The 17,696-nt window shown below is 50.4% G+C and overlaps 1 protein-coding gene across 5 annotated transcripts in view; it reads left to right on the top strand.

The window, feature by feature from the left end:
- The first annotated feature begins 277 nt into the window (after positions 1 to 277).
- The window catches only part of IQSEC3 (IQ motif and Sec7 domain ArfGEF 3), a 109,134-nt gene continuing 91,715 nt past the window's right edge, over positions 278 to 17,696 (top strand). For 3 of the 5 annotated variants that reach the window (XM_017545393.2, XM_017545395.2, XM_017545394.2), the window contains exon 1: positions 279 to 956. In XM_017545393.2, the coding sequence (XP_017400882.1) occupies positions 403 to 956 (554 nt within the window). In that variant the 5' untranslated portion in view covers positions 279 to 402. Of the gene's footprint in view, positions 957 to 11,419; positions 11,625 to 17,696 lie in introns of those variants that run through there. The other 2 variants (XM_017545392.2, XM_017545396.2) reach the window with 2 other exon arrangements.

Genomic DNA, 17,696 nt, shown 5'->3' on the forward strand with positions numbered 1-17,696 from the left:
ACTTCCCGTTCTGGCCAGTCAGATTCACCGTCCTTCTCGGGTCGCCTGCGTTTCTTGCTTCCCTCCCACGCCCGGGCCGCAGGTTCCCTGTCTCTGGCCTCCTCCCTCTCATCTCGGCCCTGCAGGCAGCAGAGCCTCCTATGACGCCAAGAGGCAGGGAGATGAGGGGTTGGGGAGGCCTGGAGGTAGGGGGTGGGGTGGGGGTGGGGCCCTGAGCCGCGGCCCCGCCCCGCGATGCGTGTGTGAAGGTCGGAGTGGCGGTGACGCGGCGCCGGCGGCGGCAGGGAGGCTGGGCCCGTGGGCGAGGGAGGCGAGCCGACCACTGGGCTGCTGGGCTCCCGCGCCCTCGCGTTCCCCGCCGCCAGCCCAGGCGCAGGCAGAGCGCAGGCGGCGGCGGGCGGCATGGAGAGCCTGCTGGAGAACCCGGTGCGCGCCGTGCTCTACCTCAAGGAGCTCACGGCCATCGTGCAGAACCAGCAGAGCCTCATCCACACCCAGCGAGAGCGCATCGACGAGCTGGAGCGGCGGCTGGACGAGCTGAGCGCTGAGAACCGCAGCCTGTGGGAGCACCAGCAGCTGCTGCAAGCCCAGCCTCCGCCCGGGCTCGTCCCCCCGTCATCCGCCCAGCCGCCCGTCGCTCCGGCCACCGCTCCTGCTGCCGCCGCCAGGGCCCAAGAACCTCTCCAGGACCAGGGACAGCGCTCAGCCGCCGCGCCACAGCCCGCACCCGAGCAGCCGCCGCTTCAGCACCACGGACAGCTCCTGGAGCAGCCCCCGCGGGGCCCTGGCAGCAGGGCTCACACACCCCAGTCGCCCCACAAGCATCTGGGGGCACAGGGAGCCGTGACTGACAAGGAGAAGGAGCGTCCCCCGAGTTGCTGCGCTGCTGCCGGAGCCCTCCTTCAGCACAAATCCCCCTCCACCATCGGCAAGGGCGTCCTGAGCAGGAGACCTGAGTGAGCGGGGAAGAGGGAGATGGGCACTGTTGTGGTGGGAGCAAGGGAAGCAAGTGGGTGTGAGGGAGAGACAGGGGCATCGGGTGCGTGGGAGTCTAAAAGACCAGGGTGACGTGGCCTGAAGGGGCCAGAAGTGTGTCAAGGAGATCTGGGGAAAATGAGGAAATGATATCCGTGCCTGAGAAGGCTTTGAGGAATATTGGAGCAAAAAGGAGTAACCAGACCATCAGTAAGGCCAAAGGAGGAAATAAGTGGGTTTTAAGCGATTGGGGATATTAGTAACTGAGCATTTAAAGGGGGTTAGACTGGGATGAAGTTCGAGTGAAGATTCAACTGTAGAAGAGAACCATTGAAGGTATCTTTTTAAGTGAGGAAAAATTTGGAAGGAAGTTTGGGTAGTAAAAGTATTTGAATGGAGACTGAGATGAAGGCTCGGAAAGAGGCATGTGAAGAGCTTTAAAAGGGCTGAGGCCCAGGAAGAGTAGGACTGGGGTAGAGGGAAAATCAGGAGACTGAGGGCAAACCTGAAAAGCAGGAGTGACGTGGGAAAGCACAGGAGCTGGAGGCAGATGAAGAGAAGATGCGGCTTTTCACCTGGTGAAGTGGGAGTCATAGCCAGGAATGGCTCATTTGGGGAATGCTTCTCTGCTCTGAATTCCCATAGAGCCGAAGAGGCGCAAGGGACCATCCTATCAAACCAATGGAGGACTCAGGCATGGCTTGAGAACTCAGTCTGGGTATAGATTTTTCCTCCAACTCAAGGAGGGTTCTTCCTACAGGGTATTTGGCCATTGCTGAAAGGGAACAATGACATGGGGGTCAGTAGACAGATGGAGTTGATATTCGGATGCCATGCCTGTTTAAATCTCCCCGTTAAGGCCAGCAACTGCAAACCTTATTTCCTCCGGTTATTTGGTGATCACTGAAATCTTGTCTTGGGTCCTGAGAGAAATGTTAATCTCTCAGCACCTAGAACCTCAAGCTCTTTCTTCACTCACGAGGTCCATAAACTAGGAATATGGAAAGAAGACATGAAAGCATCTGGGATGTTCTCTTCTCTGTACTGGAAAGGCTGTGGCCATGCCAGCTTCTTTTCTCTGATTAGACAAGTGAAGGAGAACTAAATAAGGGTAGTTCAAGGGAAATTGTACCTGGTCAGTACCTGACCTTGAAAATGGTGATGCTACAGGGGATAATGAGGAATAAAGTAGAGCTGGGAATTCTCATCTTCATCCACTTGCACATGTGCTTTAAGTCTGAGAGATCCTTGTGAAGATTTGCTGTATTCCTTCAAAACTCACTTTCTTTTCCCATCTGTTGTAGAGTTAGAGAAGTTGGGTTAGGGCAGTGTAGCTCACAGGGTACGTGGATCAGAACCAAGGAGTCTACCATAATCTGGCTTGGCTGACTTAAAACACTTGATTCAAGCCCCAAGAAGATACAGTTTTCTACCTCAACTCTCTAAATAGCCCATTTGGACCTCCCTCAGTTTCACATTTTTATTTTTGGTTTTTCCTTATCTGGCATAAAAAGCAGAAAGTCATTTTTCCTCAATGCCCAAGGCTCAGCAAAAGGCAATACTGTTCCAAGATACTAAGTGGTCTTTTCCCCAGGTAGGTGGGAAGAATTTTTCCAGTCCCTTTCCCTGTGGGGAGCCACAGCTACCTGGTCATTATGATTTCTCTCCTCATGACTTTTGGTGTCTCCCTTCTCCCCTACTGCATCTCCACTTTCTTTGCATCTCTCCAGGGCATTGTGTGGCAAAAAGAGTTGACGAAAGATTATTTTTCTTAGACAAAGACATCGCTATGGCCTTCAGAGTGATCTATAGAGCCCAAACCCTTTCACTCAGTTGGTCCTGCTAGGAACCCTGAGATTTAGGAATTATCTGGGTTCCTGTCCAGCCTCACATGTCAATTCCAGAGAGGAATTGTGACATCCTCATCTTTCCTTCTCACCTGTCCCGCTTTTGCCTCTCAAAGGAATAGAACAAAAATAAGAAATAATTAACATGGTAGAGGAGAGTGGAAGTTATTGGAATCCTTCACTTAGAAAGTTGGCCCAGGCACTTAACAGTAGTGCCTTCCTTTCTCCAGAGCCTCCAGCTTTTTCCCCTCCTCCCTGAGCCTGCACACCCAGAGACATAGAGACCATGGATGTGCCTGCCTCCCCTCCTCCCTGCAGCTCTCTTTCCTTGGATGTGAAAACATGGTCATATTGGCTGATTGAATATCTTCTGGACCACTCATTTCTTTCCCCACAGTTGCCCAACTTCAACGCAAGTTTCCCCGCAGAACCTCAGGAAGGAATCATCACTGCTAATTACATGTTCGGTCTTACCCTGCTCTCTGCCCATGGCCTGTTTTGTATGTTTGTTCTCTGCCCATACCTGTCTACGGTGCAGGAGTAGATGGAGCCGGCAGGCAGAGAGGTATCTCCAAGGATAGGGAAAGGTGAGGAGGAAAAGAGCAGAGCCAGCAGCCCCCTCCCTGGTATTGCTCCTGGGGGCTCGCTGCAAAATTGGTTCTCTACTAGGAGTGCTGAAGCGGGAGGAAGAGCTGGCAGAGCAGGTCTTCTGATCATGCGTTTCCTGTGAATCTTCTCTCATTCCTCCTCTGGCCTCATTCCAGTGAGAACGCTGCCCCAGTGAGGTGGTTGAAGAGTGGGTGAGGGTTTCCAGAGGCCAGGCACTCCAGTAGGTGCATTATGTCCTCACACAGTTTGACTCTTAATCCCAGAACCCCTCTTCCTACCCAATTCCAGGAGAGGCAGAAGCCCTAGAGAACTTTGGACTGGGAAATAATGAATCATTTAATTCCCATTTTATCTGCATTAATATGTAATCTGGCTTCTCTCCCTCCTTCAGCTGAGGGAGACACAAAGGTGGTGGTGGTATTGGAGGTCAGTGCAAGAAAGCAGCAATCCGTGAGTGGGTGAGTGCAGAGATACTAAGGAAGAAAAACATTTGAAGGGTTAAAATTCTTTCTCTGCGTGCTTCTTGATTCTTGCTAAGCTCTGACCCCCACTGCTTTTGCCTCTTAATGAAATCAGCAAACATAGCTTCCTCCTCTTTATTTTTTCAATCAAGGCTCACAGCATCTACAGAATTTATTATTATCCCTTTCCTGGCTGGCACCAGAAACCCAACTTGACCTGACAAATCCTCTTGCCATGGAAGCATATGAACTTATCTGAAGCTGCTGGCCTCGGTGGCATCTGAGCACATTTTCCCACCCACCAGTCATGCATTTACTGCCTTGGATGGCAGGGCTTGTCCATGTCTCCAACGCCACAGGCAGATGATTGCTGGAGGATAGATTCTTGCGTTCCAATTCAAATTCAGCTCCTACTCCAAGCTCCCCACCTCAATGTGACTATGAAGTCTGAAGGGCTCCACAGCTCCTGTCTTCTCTCTGTTATATCCTTTCTTTATTCCTTTCACATCCCTCCTCTCCTTCACTCCTTTCCTCCCTTTTTTCTTCCTTCTCTTCTCCCTTTCTTCCTCTCCCTCAAACACTTTCGCTCTCCCATCTTCTCCTCCTCCTATCCTTCTTCCACGTAAGCTACACAGGGAAATCTCTTTCCTCTCTACCCACATCCTTTAAACATGAAATAAGTCTTGAGTATCTTTTGAGCTCCCTGTTCTCATACTGACTGGAGGCTGGGTATGGCTAGAAGATTCCTGGATGTGCTTTTTAGCCTGAGTTGTCTAAGATGCTGATTGTAACTGGGGTCTCTGCTCCTATTGAGTCAGGGTTGCATGCTTGAAGGTGACAGCTCATGGCTGGCCCATCCTAAAAGCTATTAAGAAAGAAAGTATAAAGGTCTATGGTCAACTATATGTATCAAGTGTCCAGTCTGTTCAAAACCCTGCACTCAGTGCTGTGGAAAGATTGGAAAGAAGCAAATGGTCCTTGCCCAAAATATATGAGATACATATCTAGAAACGTCTAAACAAGTGTAAGCATGTTGCAGCTGCGTAGAGCAATCTTCTATCAGAACAGCACAAGGTAAAAAGGGTGAGTATAAACATCATGTTAAGAGACAGAGAGCAGGTTTTCTTCATTGAGCTCAAAGGTTTATGTCAGAATAGCAAGAGGCAAGGATAGCTGGAAAGGGAACAAAAGGCAGAAAATTCAATCCATGGAGATACCTGTTTTGCATGCGCATCTCATCCCATTCTCTGATGATACAGCCCCCCTCTTCCCACCCTAATCCCCTCCCTATGAGGCTAAACCCTATCGCTGGGTGAGGACAATTTCAACACACAGGAACCTTGTCTACCTTGTGCCTGGTTGCTGAGGAAGCATCGTAGGGCCCATGCTCACCAATCTCCCTATCCACTAGTTCTTCCCCTATCCCCAGCAGGGAGAGAGCTTCTAGTCTAAGAAATGGGGCCAGCTTGAAGGCCCACTTTGGGGAGGGAGTGTGCATCTTTTTGTTTATATCAGAAAGCTGGCATAGAGTGGCCACTTGCAAAGATTTGCTGCCCTTTGCCTTTCTGAGCACCTAGACCACTGCTCTTCCCTTCCTTCCATCCAAAAATAATGCATTTAAGAGAACCAAGTCATCCCCTGGTCTCTGGGAAACACTGGTTGTCTCCCTCCTCCTTACCAGCCTCCATGCCGAGTTCCACATCAGCTCCCTCCTTCCTCATTCCCAAGCTCTTCCCAGATGCAAACAGTGAATGCCATAGGGCCTCACAAAGGCATCCTGGCACGTTTTCCCACTGGCCCAAAACTAAGCAAGAGAAACAGCAGTTGGTCCTGCTGATTCAGCAAATCTCGGTGTAGCCTGAGTTTCAAAGGTCACTTATGAGAAAAGGCAGCTGGGGCCAGGGCTGGGTGAAGAAGGAATGGAAGGGAGGGTAACATGAAGAAAGAGGGAAGGACTGGGACAAACACTGGGGCTCACAATCTGAAAAAAGACTCAACTCCTGAGTTTATGTTCCATGTAAAGATTTTTAGACAAGCTGCCTTGTTGGAAAGCCTGAACATTTTTTTTCACCGGGGCCTAAGAATATCCCAGTGGCCCTGGGCACAGGGCAACAGCAGCTTAGTAAGGGGTTTCTCAGTAAGAGGCCCTGGGGACACTCTCACTGTACCTGGCAGATTCTCAAATGTGAGGCCGTTTGGCAGGATTTCCAAGGCTTGGGCCACTGCAGCAACTTCCTCCTCTGCTTCTGGAAAAGCACAAAATGCAGGTTCCCGCAAACGCTGCAAAGGGTACCTTATTTTCATGGAAAAAGGGAGTGGTCATCTTCATTTCAGTCAATGAGGGCATTAACAAAAAGAAAGGGAATCAGGAGTAAGGCAAGGGCAAAGCTAAATCTTTCAGGCTGAAAGGAACTTCAGGTAGCCACTGGATCACACAGTGCCCAAGATCTAGGTGATTGAGAACATGAGCTTTGGGCAGGCATACCTGGGGAGAAATCCCGGTACCCCCACAGCTGTGAGACCTCACCTTCACTGTTTACTTTCTTTTGGCCTCTCTTTTTCCACTTATAAAATGAGGAAAATACTTACTTTAAAGACTGGTTGTAAAGTTTTAAAAATTACATAATATCATTTATTTAGTACTGTTGGGGCACATAGTAAGTGTTCAATACATTACAGTATTTCTACAGATAAAGAGACCAGGACAGGCAGATCAGTTGAGGTCAGGAGTTCAAGACCAGCCTGGCCAACACGGTGAAACCCCGTCACTACTAAAAATACAAAATTAGTTGGGTGTGGTGGCCTGTAGTCCCAGCTACTCAAGAGGCTGAGGCAGAAGAATCGCTTGAATCAGGGAGGCGGAGGTTGCAATGAGCCGAGATTGCGCCATTGCACTCCAGTCTGGGCGACATAGCAAGACTCCATCCACTCCTGACCAAAAAAAGAAAAAGAAACCAGGGTCTAAGAAAGATAAGAGGTTCATCTGTTGTCAGATGACAGTGACAGACTAGAATGCAGGGTTCAGGGTTTCTTCTATACTGCCAAGCCACCTTTCTTCATGTGCCCCTTTCTCATTTACCCTCTGCCTCTGGCCATGTGCATCCAAGCCATTCCAGACACAGGAGTATTGAGCTTACCTTGAAAAGCAGCCAGGCAGGACAAATCCACCATCCCTCAGTGATCTGCAATGCTGTCTCACAACTTTCTAGCTGGCAAAGTCTTCTTTCAGCCCAACTTAAACCTCTTCTGTTGCATTTTAAGATTATTTGCACTTCTCTTAAGGACATCAAAGAGATCTGAGTTATCACCTGATGCCCCACAGTGAGAATATCACCCCTATTTCCTAATTAAGAAAATTATAGTCTCATCTAGGAGAAGGTACACTGACTTGTCAAGGACAAAAATGGAGAGTGAAGGAAATGGCGTTTGAATCCAGGAAGTGCTTCTCACTTCTGTGGAATGGAAGCTGAATCCATTTCTCCAAATTTTTCCTTCCTGGGGATGGAAGATAGACCTTCACTTTTCAGGACTCTGAGGTCAGAAAGCTGAAAAGAACAGCAGGGAGGGACTAAGAGGCCCAATGCGTGGTTATTGGTTTTCTTCTCTTAAAGACTTTTCTTAGATGAGATATCTTCCAGGAAAACCAAAACAAATGAAAAAGAAAAGATGGTGGGCTTCTAAAATTCTCTTCCAGGGTGTTTGTGACGATGAGGCCACCACAGGCAAAGACTGCTAATGTGTGTGTGTGTGCTGGGGTGGGGGTGGACGACAGACTATTTTGCTGTTGCTGTTTGGTTGGAATAAGGGACCTGCGTGGGTTATGTAACTCTTCAAGACCGGTGTGTGTGCCGAGCAGCACCTTTCCTCCCTGGCAGGCAGGCTGCTGTGGACAGAGGGCATATGGGCAGCCTGTCCCACTCCCTGCCCAGAGAAGGGCCCCATGCTCTGTGCTGGCATCAGACCATTCCCTCCAAGCCAAAGCTCCAGAGGCTAGAGGCCTTTAGGAGCTGGGCCAGGGTCTGCTAGCCCCTTTGGGGAGTTAAGCAAACATCAGAGCTAGAAGGATTCTTTAAGGTTAAAACTTCTCATTTGGCAAATGAGAAAAGTAAGGCCTAAGAAAGAAGTGACTGTTGCTTCCAAACTAGTTAGTGGTAGAACTAGGTTTAGAGTTCAAATTCTTTTAACTCTTCTTTCACTGCTCTCAACATTATGTGATGACGGACCAAAAAACCCAGTCAGGGCTGCTTCACGGGTGTGCAGGGCCAAACTTAAAGCCAGTGCTGTAACTCCAGGGATAGCAGATATTCTGCCTTTCAGAATATCTCAACTATGCCAATAATTCCACAATCGGAGATGACTCTGGGTATCCTCCTTGTTTAAATGCAAATTCTCCTAGGACAGGAAAAAATCAACACATTTAGCCTTCTCAGTATTTTATACGTTTAGTGTGAAAGAGTTTATATGAGCAATTTCCCAGAGCAGGATTTGGTAAGAGGGGAGGATATCGTGGTAGCTCTGGTTAACTAAAGGCCAGGGCACTACGCTGCTAAGGAGTTGAAGGGCTCATGAGGGAGGCGCTTCAGAGTCCAAGTGTATTTTTAGCTTCACTAAATTTTGCAGAGAATTGGAATTGCCTTGTTTGGTCCTGATAAGGAAAGGGGAAGGACACGGGGCACTTCCGCTGACTTGTCATGGAATAGTAAGTATTTGGGCTGTAGAAGGGATACTTTCCCAATGAACTTCACGTGTGGAAGTCATAAAGCAGGAAGTTAAAGAGCATCATGATGTGTGATAAGCTTGTTTTCTCCTTTCTAGGATCTTAAATAATGTTTTGGATGTTGAAATGTCACATGACTCTGTCGGGGTTTGCTATGGGGCAGGAAGATGTGAGCAGGAAGAGCCGGCAGGCAGTAGAGGTTGGTGTCACATGAGCCTGCAGGGAATAGAATATGAGAGTCAAACTCAATACCTTGAAGACGCATGATAAATACTGGTTGAATAAATAAACCCTCAGTCTGTAGGGTCCAGGCAGGCTCATGGATTGTTGAGTGGGGGTGGGTTGTGGTATCAGGGCTGAGGAAGAGCTGCACAGAAAGGAGGCCCCTGAGGAGCTGTTCTTGGGCCCAACAGCACAGCTCACTGTCCTGCAGCTGAGCCCACGTGGAAAGCTGGACTCAGGCTCAGGTCTTCAGGCTGATTGGGGTGTGAGATAGATGAGGGGTGGGGGGAAGACTGCCCCCGGCAACTAACAGGACCCATCCCAATCCTAGTCATGAGCAGGGAGAGCCCTCTCTGCCCACAGCCCCTGACCAGTCTGTCAGCCTGGGAAGCTGTCTTAAGAACAAAACTCTGGAGTGAGAATTTCATCACACACACACACACACAGAGACACACCCAGCCTTGTCAACAGGCGAAGTAAGAAATGGGCAATGGGCTTATGAAGGCAGGAGGGAAAGGAAGCTTGCATTGTGGCCATATCTCTGGGGGAAAAGAGAGGAAAGGGCTGGATTCTGGGATCATGAACCAGCACCTAGGTTCCAGGCCCCTTACTCCTATTTCTCAACCAGGCAAGATCAGCTCTGTTCAGGGAAGTGTCAATACCCTGACGAGAGGGTGAGCAGGTGGTGCGGAGGTGTTTGTGGGCCTGAGAGGGCACGACTCTGCATGGGCAACTGTGTGTTACTGACGGGCTAGGGGAGTTGGAGGACAACCCACATCATACTAAAGATGCACAGGCCTCACAGCAAAGCTCAGAATAGCTTGATTTCTGTATCTCCCAGTGCCCCCTGGCCTGGTCACACCATCAGCACTCCCGGCTCCTTTTCCTTTTTCTGCATGAAGTGTTTCATCTCCATTGGCTAGCCAGATCCTCCTGGGTCTTCCCCTCTGTAGAACGGAGCAAGTCTACCACACCTCCATACCCACTCCATCTGCAGCATGCAGGAGACCAGGCCCCTGAGGAGCAAGCTCCTAGGAAGAAGGCTGTGTGGAAGGGGAGAGGTGCAGGGATGGAGGCCCAGGTATGGGGCAGTGAGACACACAGAAAGCGGTTGTGTGATTTTCCCTGAAGGGTATCTTAGCCTAGACGCGGCCAGGGCCTGGCGCCAATGACCTCTCAGGACTTTGGATGCACCAGGTCAAACCAGCCAACCACCTGCCTCCAATCAGGAATGCATTCCCCATCCCAGGCAGAGAGACAAGGGAATTCCACCATTTCTTCCTTGTTGATTGATTCCTATCTACCACAATTTTCATTCAATGCATCAATTCAACCAATGATCATTTAAAAACAACAGCAACAAAAACTCTGCAACGCCGGTGGGAATTTCCTGCTTGGGTCCAGCCTCCGTGTTTCCTGTGCATAACCTGGTCTTTACCCTGGATGCTTCCTAACGGGCATCATCTGGCATCTCTGATATTCATGATGCTACTTAACATACACGAATCCATCAGAAAAGGTCAAAGGGATTTCCAGAGACAGGCGGAGACACTGCGCTGGGCAGCACTAGGGAGGAATACTATCTTTTCAAGCAGCTGGACTCTGACCTAGAAGCCAGAGCTCCTGAGTCCTGAGGTCAGCACCTCTCTCACATACCCCACAATAAGCTTGGGGCAAAACCCTCCCGTTCGCTGGGCCTCGATTTCCCCTCCTGCTCAGTGGGGACATTCTTGATCCTTCTTGCTCCCTCTACCAGAGGGCCAAGTCTGGCAAAGCAGAGCCGTCTGGGGGTAACTGCCTCAGGAAGGACCTAGCTTAGATATGAAGAAAGGCTTCTAAATGACAAGAGCCACAGGAAGGACTCTCAGGATATGGTGCGCTGTCCCTTTCAAGAACAAAAGGTGGCAGAGCCCCGGGGGCACTGGGGCAGAACGAGGTGAATTCTGCAAGGATTTCCAGATCTAAGACACTAGAAATCTCCATCGGGCTCCCTCCGGCCATGAATGTGTAAAACCCGAGAGCAGCAGGAGGGGAGGGTTTGGGTGCAGCTGCCCTCCCTCGGGTGTCCCCTCTGTCCCTCCGCCCCCAACCCTCGCCGGGCCAGCCTGGGGAAAGCCCTTCCTCCTCTGCGCGCGCTCCCCCGGCTCCTCCGCGGGGAGGGAACGCGGAGTCGGGATAACGGCTGCGTGGGCGGGGTGGCGAGCCGCCGGCAGGCGGGAAGGAATCTCCCGGCCCACGCGCCCCCTCCCAGCGCCCAGCCCCGCACTTCCTCGCAGGGGCGGTGGCGAGGACCGGCACCTCTGCGCGGGGAAGCCACGCGCCCCCGCCGCCCCACGCGTCCCCGCCGCCCCACGCGCCCGCCCTCGCCGCGCCGCCTGCCCAGTTGAGGAAGACGGCTGCTGAGTCACCAGCTAAGGGAAGCGCAGCCCGGGCGCCCCTCCTCCCAGCGCTGTGGGTGCCCCCCCCCGCCCGGCGCGGGGCGCTCCCCACCGCCGCTGCCCGCTCCCACGCAGCCTGGCTGCGCAGAGCCGCCCACCCACGGCGTCTGGGGCCTCCCTGCGCAGGGCACCGCCTCCTCCCGGGTTTCCAGCCCAAGGGGCGCTGAGGGGGCTTCCGTGCTGCGGCACCTCCCGCCACCGCTGCTCCACCTCCCGCTGCCGCTGCTCCTGCAGCCGCCAGCTCGGGAAGCAGCCGGACCCCAGGGGCTCCCCGGGCCCTCAGGCTTGGTGCTGGATGCTGGATGTGCGCCCCTCCCCGGCCTCTGTGGGCCGCAGCCCGGGCTAGTGTGATGGTGTGAGTAGATTCCCTTGGAGAAGAAGGGGACATTGAGGCGGGGGCGGCTAACAGGAGTCAGGGATGAGGATTGTGTCACCGAGGTCCAAACTCTACTCAGCATCCACCTTTTCTCGTCTTCCTTGTACCGAAGACACCTCGACAAAAAAAAGAAAAAAATTAAAAACTCCCAGCCTTAGCCGAGCGCTGTGGCTCAAGCCTGTAATCCCAGCACTTTGGGAGGCTGAGGCAGGCGGATCATGAGGTCATGAATTCGAGACCAGCCTGACCAACATGGTGAACCCCCGTCTCTACCTAAAAATACAAAAATTAGGCGTGGTGGCGCCCACCTGTAATCCCAGCTACGTGGGAGGCTGAGGCAGGAGAATCACTTGAATCTGGGTAATGAGCACGCCATTGCACTCCACCCTGTGTGACAGAGCAAGACTCCGTCTAAAAAGAAAAACAAAACTCCCAACCTTATCTTAGCCTTCCCATGTTTATATTTGTATTTTATGGAATCACAGTCTTAGAATTCCCAGGGCTGTAGATCTCCTCAGCCTGCGGTGCAGCATAATAGTTCCGAGTAGGGCCCTGGCTTTGAATCTCGACTTGGTCGTTACTGTGTGATCTTGAGCAGTGACAGCCTCAGGTTTCTCGTTTGTAAAACGGAATACGAATAGTACCAGCCTCCTGGGATTGCTGGGAAAATTCAGAGGTAATGCCAGTAAAGTGCCAGGCAAGCCAAGTGCCTGGTATGCAGTGAGGGCTCAACCCTTCCAGTGGCAGAAAATGCTTTTTGAAGGTGAGAGATCTTACCACCCCCCACCCTGACCCAGGCATCTTCTAGGGGGCTCGGAACAGGACTCCATCCCTCTTTGATTTGACAGCCTTTCAAATATTTGAAGGCAAATATCCATCATTCCCTTCCTTGCCTTCCTATCCACTGACACCACTCCCCCATCTGCTTTCAGGACAGCATACCTGATCCTGGCATTTCGTGTTCCTCATGGCTCTGCAGGTGGTTCTGGGCCACTGCTCTCCTAGAACACAGGAGCTGGGAGTGAGCCCTGCAGCACAGGGGCTGTGGCCAGACCGGCTTTGGGCACAGGGAGGCCCTCCCCCCGCTGTCTAGCTTTAGATGGTGGCTAGGGACACACTGGCTTTCTCAGCCCCAGCCACAGATGGGACCTATCACACATGAGGTCAGCTAAAGCCTCAGGCCTCTTTCACCCGAAGCCCTCTGGCTTCTGGCCACCTGTACTTGTGCAGGTGGCTTTTAACATATATGAAAAATTGCTAATGAAATTTGCTTTTAATGTGATTCACCTTTTCCTTTCTTTCTTTTTTTCGAGATGAAGTCTCACTCTTGTATCCCAGGCCGGAGTGCAATGGCACTATCTTGGCTCATTGCAACCTCTGTCTCCCTGGTTCAAGTGATTCTCCTGCCTCAGCCCCCCGAGTAGCTGGGATTACAGTCATCTGCCACCATGCCCGGCTAATTTTTGTATTTTTAGTAGAGACAGGGTTTCATCATGTTGGCCAGGCTGGTCTCGAACTCTTGACCTCAGGTGATCCGCTTCGGCCTCCCAAAGTGCTGGGATTACAGGCATGAGCCACTACGCCCGGCCAACCTTTTCCTTTCTTTAAGAGATGGGGTCTTGCTCTGTCACCCAGGCTGAATTACAGTGGCACAATCATTGCTCACTGCAGCCTCAAACTCCTGGGCTCAAGTGATCCTCCCACCTCAGCCTCCCAAGTAGCTGGGACTACAGGCATGCACCAGGACACCTGGATAATTTTTTTGTTTTTGTACAGATGAAGGACTCCCTATGTTGCCCAAGCTGGTCTCGAACTCCTGGCCTCAAGCAGTGTTCCCAATTCAACCTCCAGAGTAGCTTGATGTCTTCTTTTCAAATAGACAATACATTGACATAGTACTAGATTTAAAAGAAAATAGGTTACAGTGAAAAGTATCTCCCCCATCCTTGTTTCCTAACCATTCAAATTCCTCCCCACCCCACACCTTTCAGCAACCTCTATTAGCATTTTCTCATGTCTTTCCAGCTATATTATATGTACATTCAGGTAAAGTGTGTATTTCTTTTTACAGAGATGCTAGTATACTGTACGCTGTTCTGCAACATGAGTTTTGTTCCCTAATAATGTATCTTCGTGATCTTTCCATATTAAGTATAAAAAGAGCTCCTGCATTGTTTGTTAACAGCTGCACAATATTCCACTGTAGAGCTGTGAACCTAGGGCCTTTCTGCTAAGAGTTTTGGAAGGCAAGTAATGGGTAGCCTGTCTCTGTGTCATTATTTAAGATGGGCTTTCTGAGGGCCAGAGAGGAGAGGAAGCAGATCTTACTGAGCAGCTCCATTTGAACTTGCCCCTCCAGTTGACATGCTGCTGCAGCCTCCTACAGACATGGGTCAATTGCAGCAGAAATGCAATTCAGCGAGTGTGCTTCTCAGTCTGAAAACTAGCTTGGCTCATTCTTGTTCCCTGGGTCTCCCTTTGTTGTCAGTAGTCATCAAGTTTGGCGGAACCATCAGAGTGTTATAATCTGGTTGAAAACCAGATTATGAGGTGAAGGGGAGTCCTAAAACCCCACCAATTTCAGGAAGCCTTCCTGAACCAATCTGATAAATAAATAGATGTTCCGATAGCCTCACCCCCTACTTTCCACCCTAGGCTGAGCAGACACCAGTCCTTGCTAAGAACAAAATTAATTCTTTATTCTTGTGGCTTACAGAAGCTTGTTTTCTTCTTTCTGTAAGTATACATTTTCCTGCCATCTGTATTCTTCCTTTCACTTAACAAATATTTATTGTCTTCTGTGTGCCAGTTACCATTCTAGGCCCTGGGGTACAGCAGTGAACAAAAAACTCCCCAATTCCTCCATGAAGCCTACAGACAAATAAGATCACTGATGAAAACTTATAGTGCATCTGATGAGATAAGTGCTCTGGAGAAAAATAAAGCAGAGAAGAGACCCGGAGTACGGGAGTCTTCACTTTCAAACTGGGTGCTCTGGGGAGAGCAGCTGAGCGAAGTTCTGGAGGAGGGAGGGAGTTCTGCGGCTGTCTGGGGACAAGCGTTTCTGGCAGAAGGAACAGCTAGCATAGAGGCCAAGGGTGGGACTGTGCCAGGTTGTTCAAATAAGACAAGAGCCCAGGGAGCACAGGGAGAGGAGTCTGAGGCAAAATCAGAGAGACAGGTGGGGCGTGGGGAGGATAGGTGGGTGCAGGGGAGTAGCAGATCTTGTAAGAGATTCTGAGCTGGGATTTCCAGGGCCACCAGGCAGCATGTGTGTGGACATCTTAGTTGTCACAATGGCTGGTGGGGCTTGGGTGAGGAAGGTTGCTACTCTGTGGCATGCAGTGGGTGAGGGCCACGTCAGACATCTTGTAGTGCATCGGACAGACCACACAGTGAAGAGTTTTCCTGCCAAAAATGCCAGTGTTTCTTGTTGAGGGCATTGGAGTCCTTTAGGAAGTATTTGGCTTTTACCTTCAGAAAAACTAGGAACCAGTGGATGACTTTGAGCAGAGGATGCTTAAAAGGAACTCTGGATGCTGGCTTGAGAATAGACTGAAGAGAAAAGAAAGACAGAAGCAGGGAGTTCAGGTAGGAGGTTATTACACAGCCCAGGTAAAAGACGCTAGTAGCTTGGACCAGGGTAGAAGCAATGAAAGTATGATCTGCAGCCAGGACAGCGTCCTTCCTGAGGGGTCAGTGCGGGGTGTGGGACAAAGAGGAGTGAGGATGAGTTCAAGGTTTCGGGCCAAAGCTATTGGAAGGATGGGATGGAGAAGTCTATGGGGGATGAGTAAGGGCTGAGCATTTGACAAATAGTGTTTGAGACAGCTACTAGACATTTGAGAGGAGATGCACAGAAGGCATGAGGTGCGGCCTGAAAGTATAACTTAGGGAGGCTTTTAAAGCCTTGAGACTGGGCCACGCCACCAAGGAGTATGACCAGAAGATGAAGGAGGCCCAGGGCAGATCTGTGGTGCACGCAGTGCTGAAAGGTGGGCATGGGGGCTGAGAAGGAGCACCCAGAGGGAGGAGAAGAGCCAGGAGAAGCACCTAGTGTTCTGGCAAAGAGCGTTTCAACAGCGGCTGAAACATGGTGGATGCAGACTGAAAATTGCTCATTCACTTTAGCAACGTTCAGGTAATTGGTGACCTTGAAAAGTGTGGTCTTGGCAGTGCAGTGGGTGTGGAGGCTTGATAGTGGGTTTGAGAGAGAAGAGAGAAGAGACTTTGAGACAAATCAACCAGATGTAACGTGTGGACCCTCGATCAGGCTTGATTTAGCCAAAGCGATTGGAACTAGACATTTTTAAGACAGTTGGGGAAACTTGAACATAAAATACTAGGTGATGTCAGAGAATTGTTAATTCAGTTAGGTGTGATGATGATACTCATATCTTTTTAAAGTTCTTACTTGTTAGAGGGATACATTGTGGGTGAAATGATATTTCTGAGGCATGCTTTATAATACTCCAGCAAAAAAGTTGGGAAGGAGAAGACTGGCAAAATATATGTTTGAAAATTTCCCTAATAAAATGTGTAAAAGATGAAAGAATAGGAAGAATTGTAGAAAGTGAGTCAGTCTATACTACTATTCTGATGAGTTTTGCTACAAAGAGAAGCCAAGAAATGGGGTGACAGCTGGAGGGATCAAGTTGGGTTCATGAGGACTGTTCTTTCAGATGGGAGAGGTCATAGCATGTTTGCTTCAGCAGCATGTCAGCTGACTACACATGTTGACCATTCGCCACAGCCAAGGCCCTGCCCTAACCCCTACAGGGAAACTGAGAAGGCCCACATCACTCCTGGAGGAAAGTCATCATTTAATGACAGCTAACATTGACCATGCACTTACTATGAGTGAAGCACTGTGTTAAGCACTTCGCAAACTTTCTCTCAATGTGTCCTCATAACAGCTTCCTGAGCCAGGCTCCATTCCACATTCCAAGCAACATGAAGCTGCTTGTACAGATTCACACTCAGCCAGTGTGACCCTGACAGGCAGTGCTCCTAGCTTCTATCCTCCATGGCATTCCTGCAGATAACTGCACTAACATGCATCCAAATCTCCAGAAGTCTTTTCCAAATCCACTTGGCCCAGCCTCAGCACTGGAGACTTGTTCAGCAGGGTTTAGGGGAAAGAAGGCAGCCACGAATGCTTGCAGTGAGGCTCTCAGGAGGTTCTGAGGCAGCTCCCTGCTGGAAAAGCATTAGGATCAATCAACCTGGGCACTCACTCATCAGCACGTACACCAGCGTTCACACCGGTGCTATGAGTCATCAGGCTGGCTGAGGCTGGGGAAAAAATTAAAATGTGATGAGCTGGGCTGTGCAGGAGAAAGGAGAGGAGAGGAGCAGAGTGTGGCATCGTCACTTAGGGATGGGAAATTTTGTTTAGGTTCCTCAAAGGCAAGAGTCATATGTATACATTTATTTTGCAAGTATTTGTTGAGCACCTACTGCATGTCAGGCTCTGCTGTAGGCACAGGGATTTGCAGTGAACAAGCCAAACAAAGCCCCTGCCATCACGGAGCTCCCATTCAAGAGGAGAAGGCAGATATGTAACAAGAAAATTCACACATGTATAACAGAAATTCCCAAGGACTAGAAGAAAAGTAAGGGGGTGGCTCGAGGGGGATAGCTCTAAAGAGAAGTCCTCACTTAGGGTGTGGCATCTGAGCAGAGAGATGAAATAAAACAGAGCATATGAAGACCTCTGAGGGGAAAGCCTTCCGTGTAAAGGCCCTGGGGCTAGAAGAAAGGCATGTGTTCGAAGAACAGAAGATGATGGAAGGGTGGCCAGAGGGGAGCAAGAGAGGGAGGAGAGAGACAGGGAGTGGAGATGGCATCACAATGGGCATTCTGAGGGAGCTTGTGGAGAAGGAGGTTGACGGGAAGGCGGGGTGGGGGGCCTTTGAGCAGTGGAATGATGTGGTCTATGATAGAAAACAGAGTCTGGGGGTTCAAAGGGTAGAGAAAGGAGAGCAGTTCAGCAGCAAGTCCTGGAGCACGGTGCACATTGATTCGGTGTGCACTCGTCAGTCCCGGAGC

Source organism: Cebus imitator, unplaced genomic scaffold (assembly GCF_001604975.1).
Source record: "Cebus imitator isolate Cc_AM_T3 unplaced genomic scaffold, Cebus_imitator-1.0 Scaffold179, whole genome shotgun sequence".
Lineage (NCBI taxonomy): Eukaryota > Metazoa > Chordata > Mammalia > Primates > Cebidae > Cebus > Cebus imitator.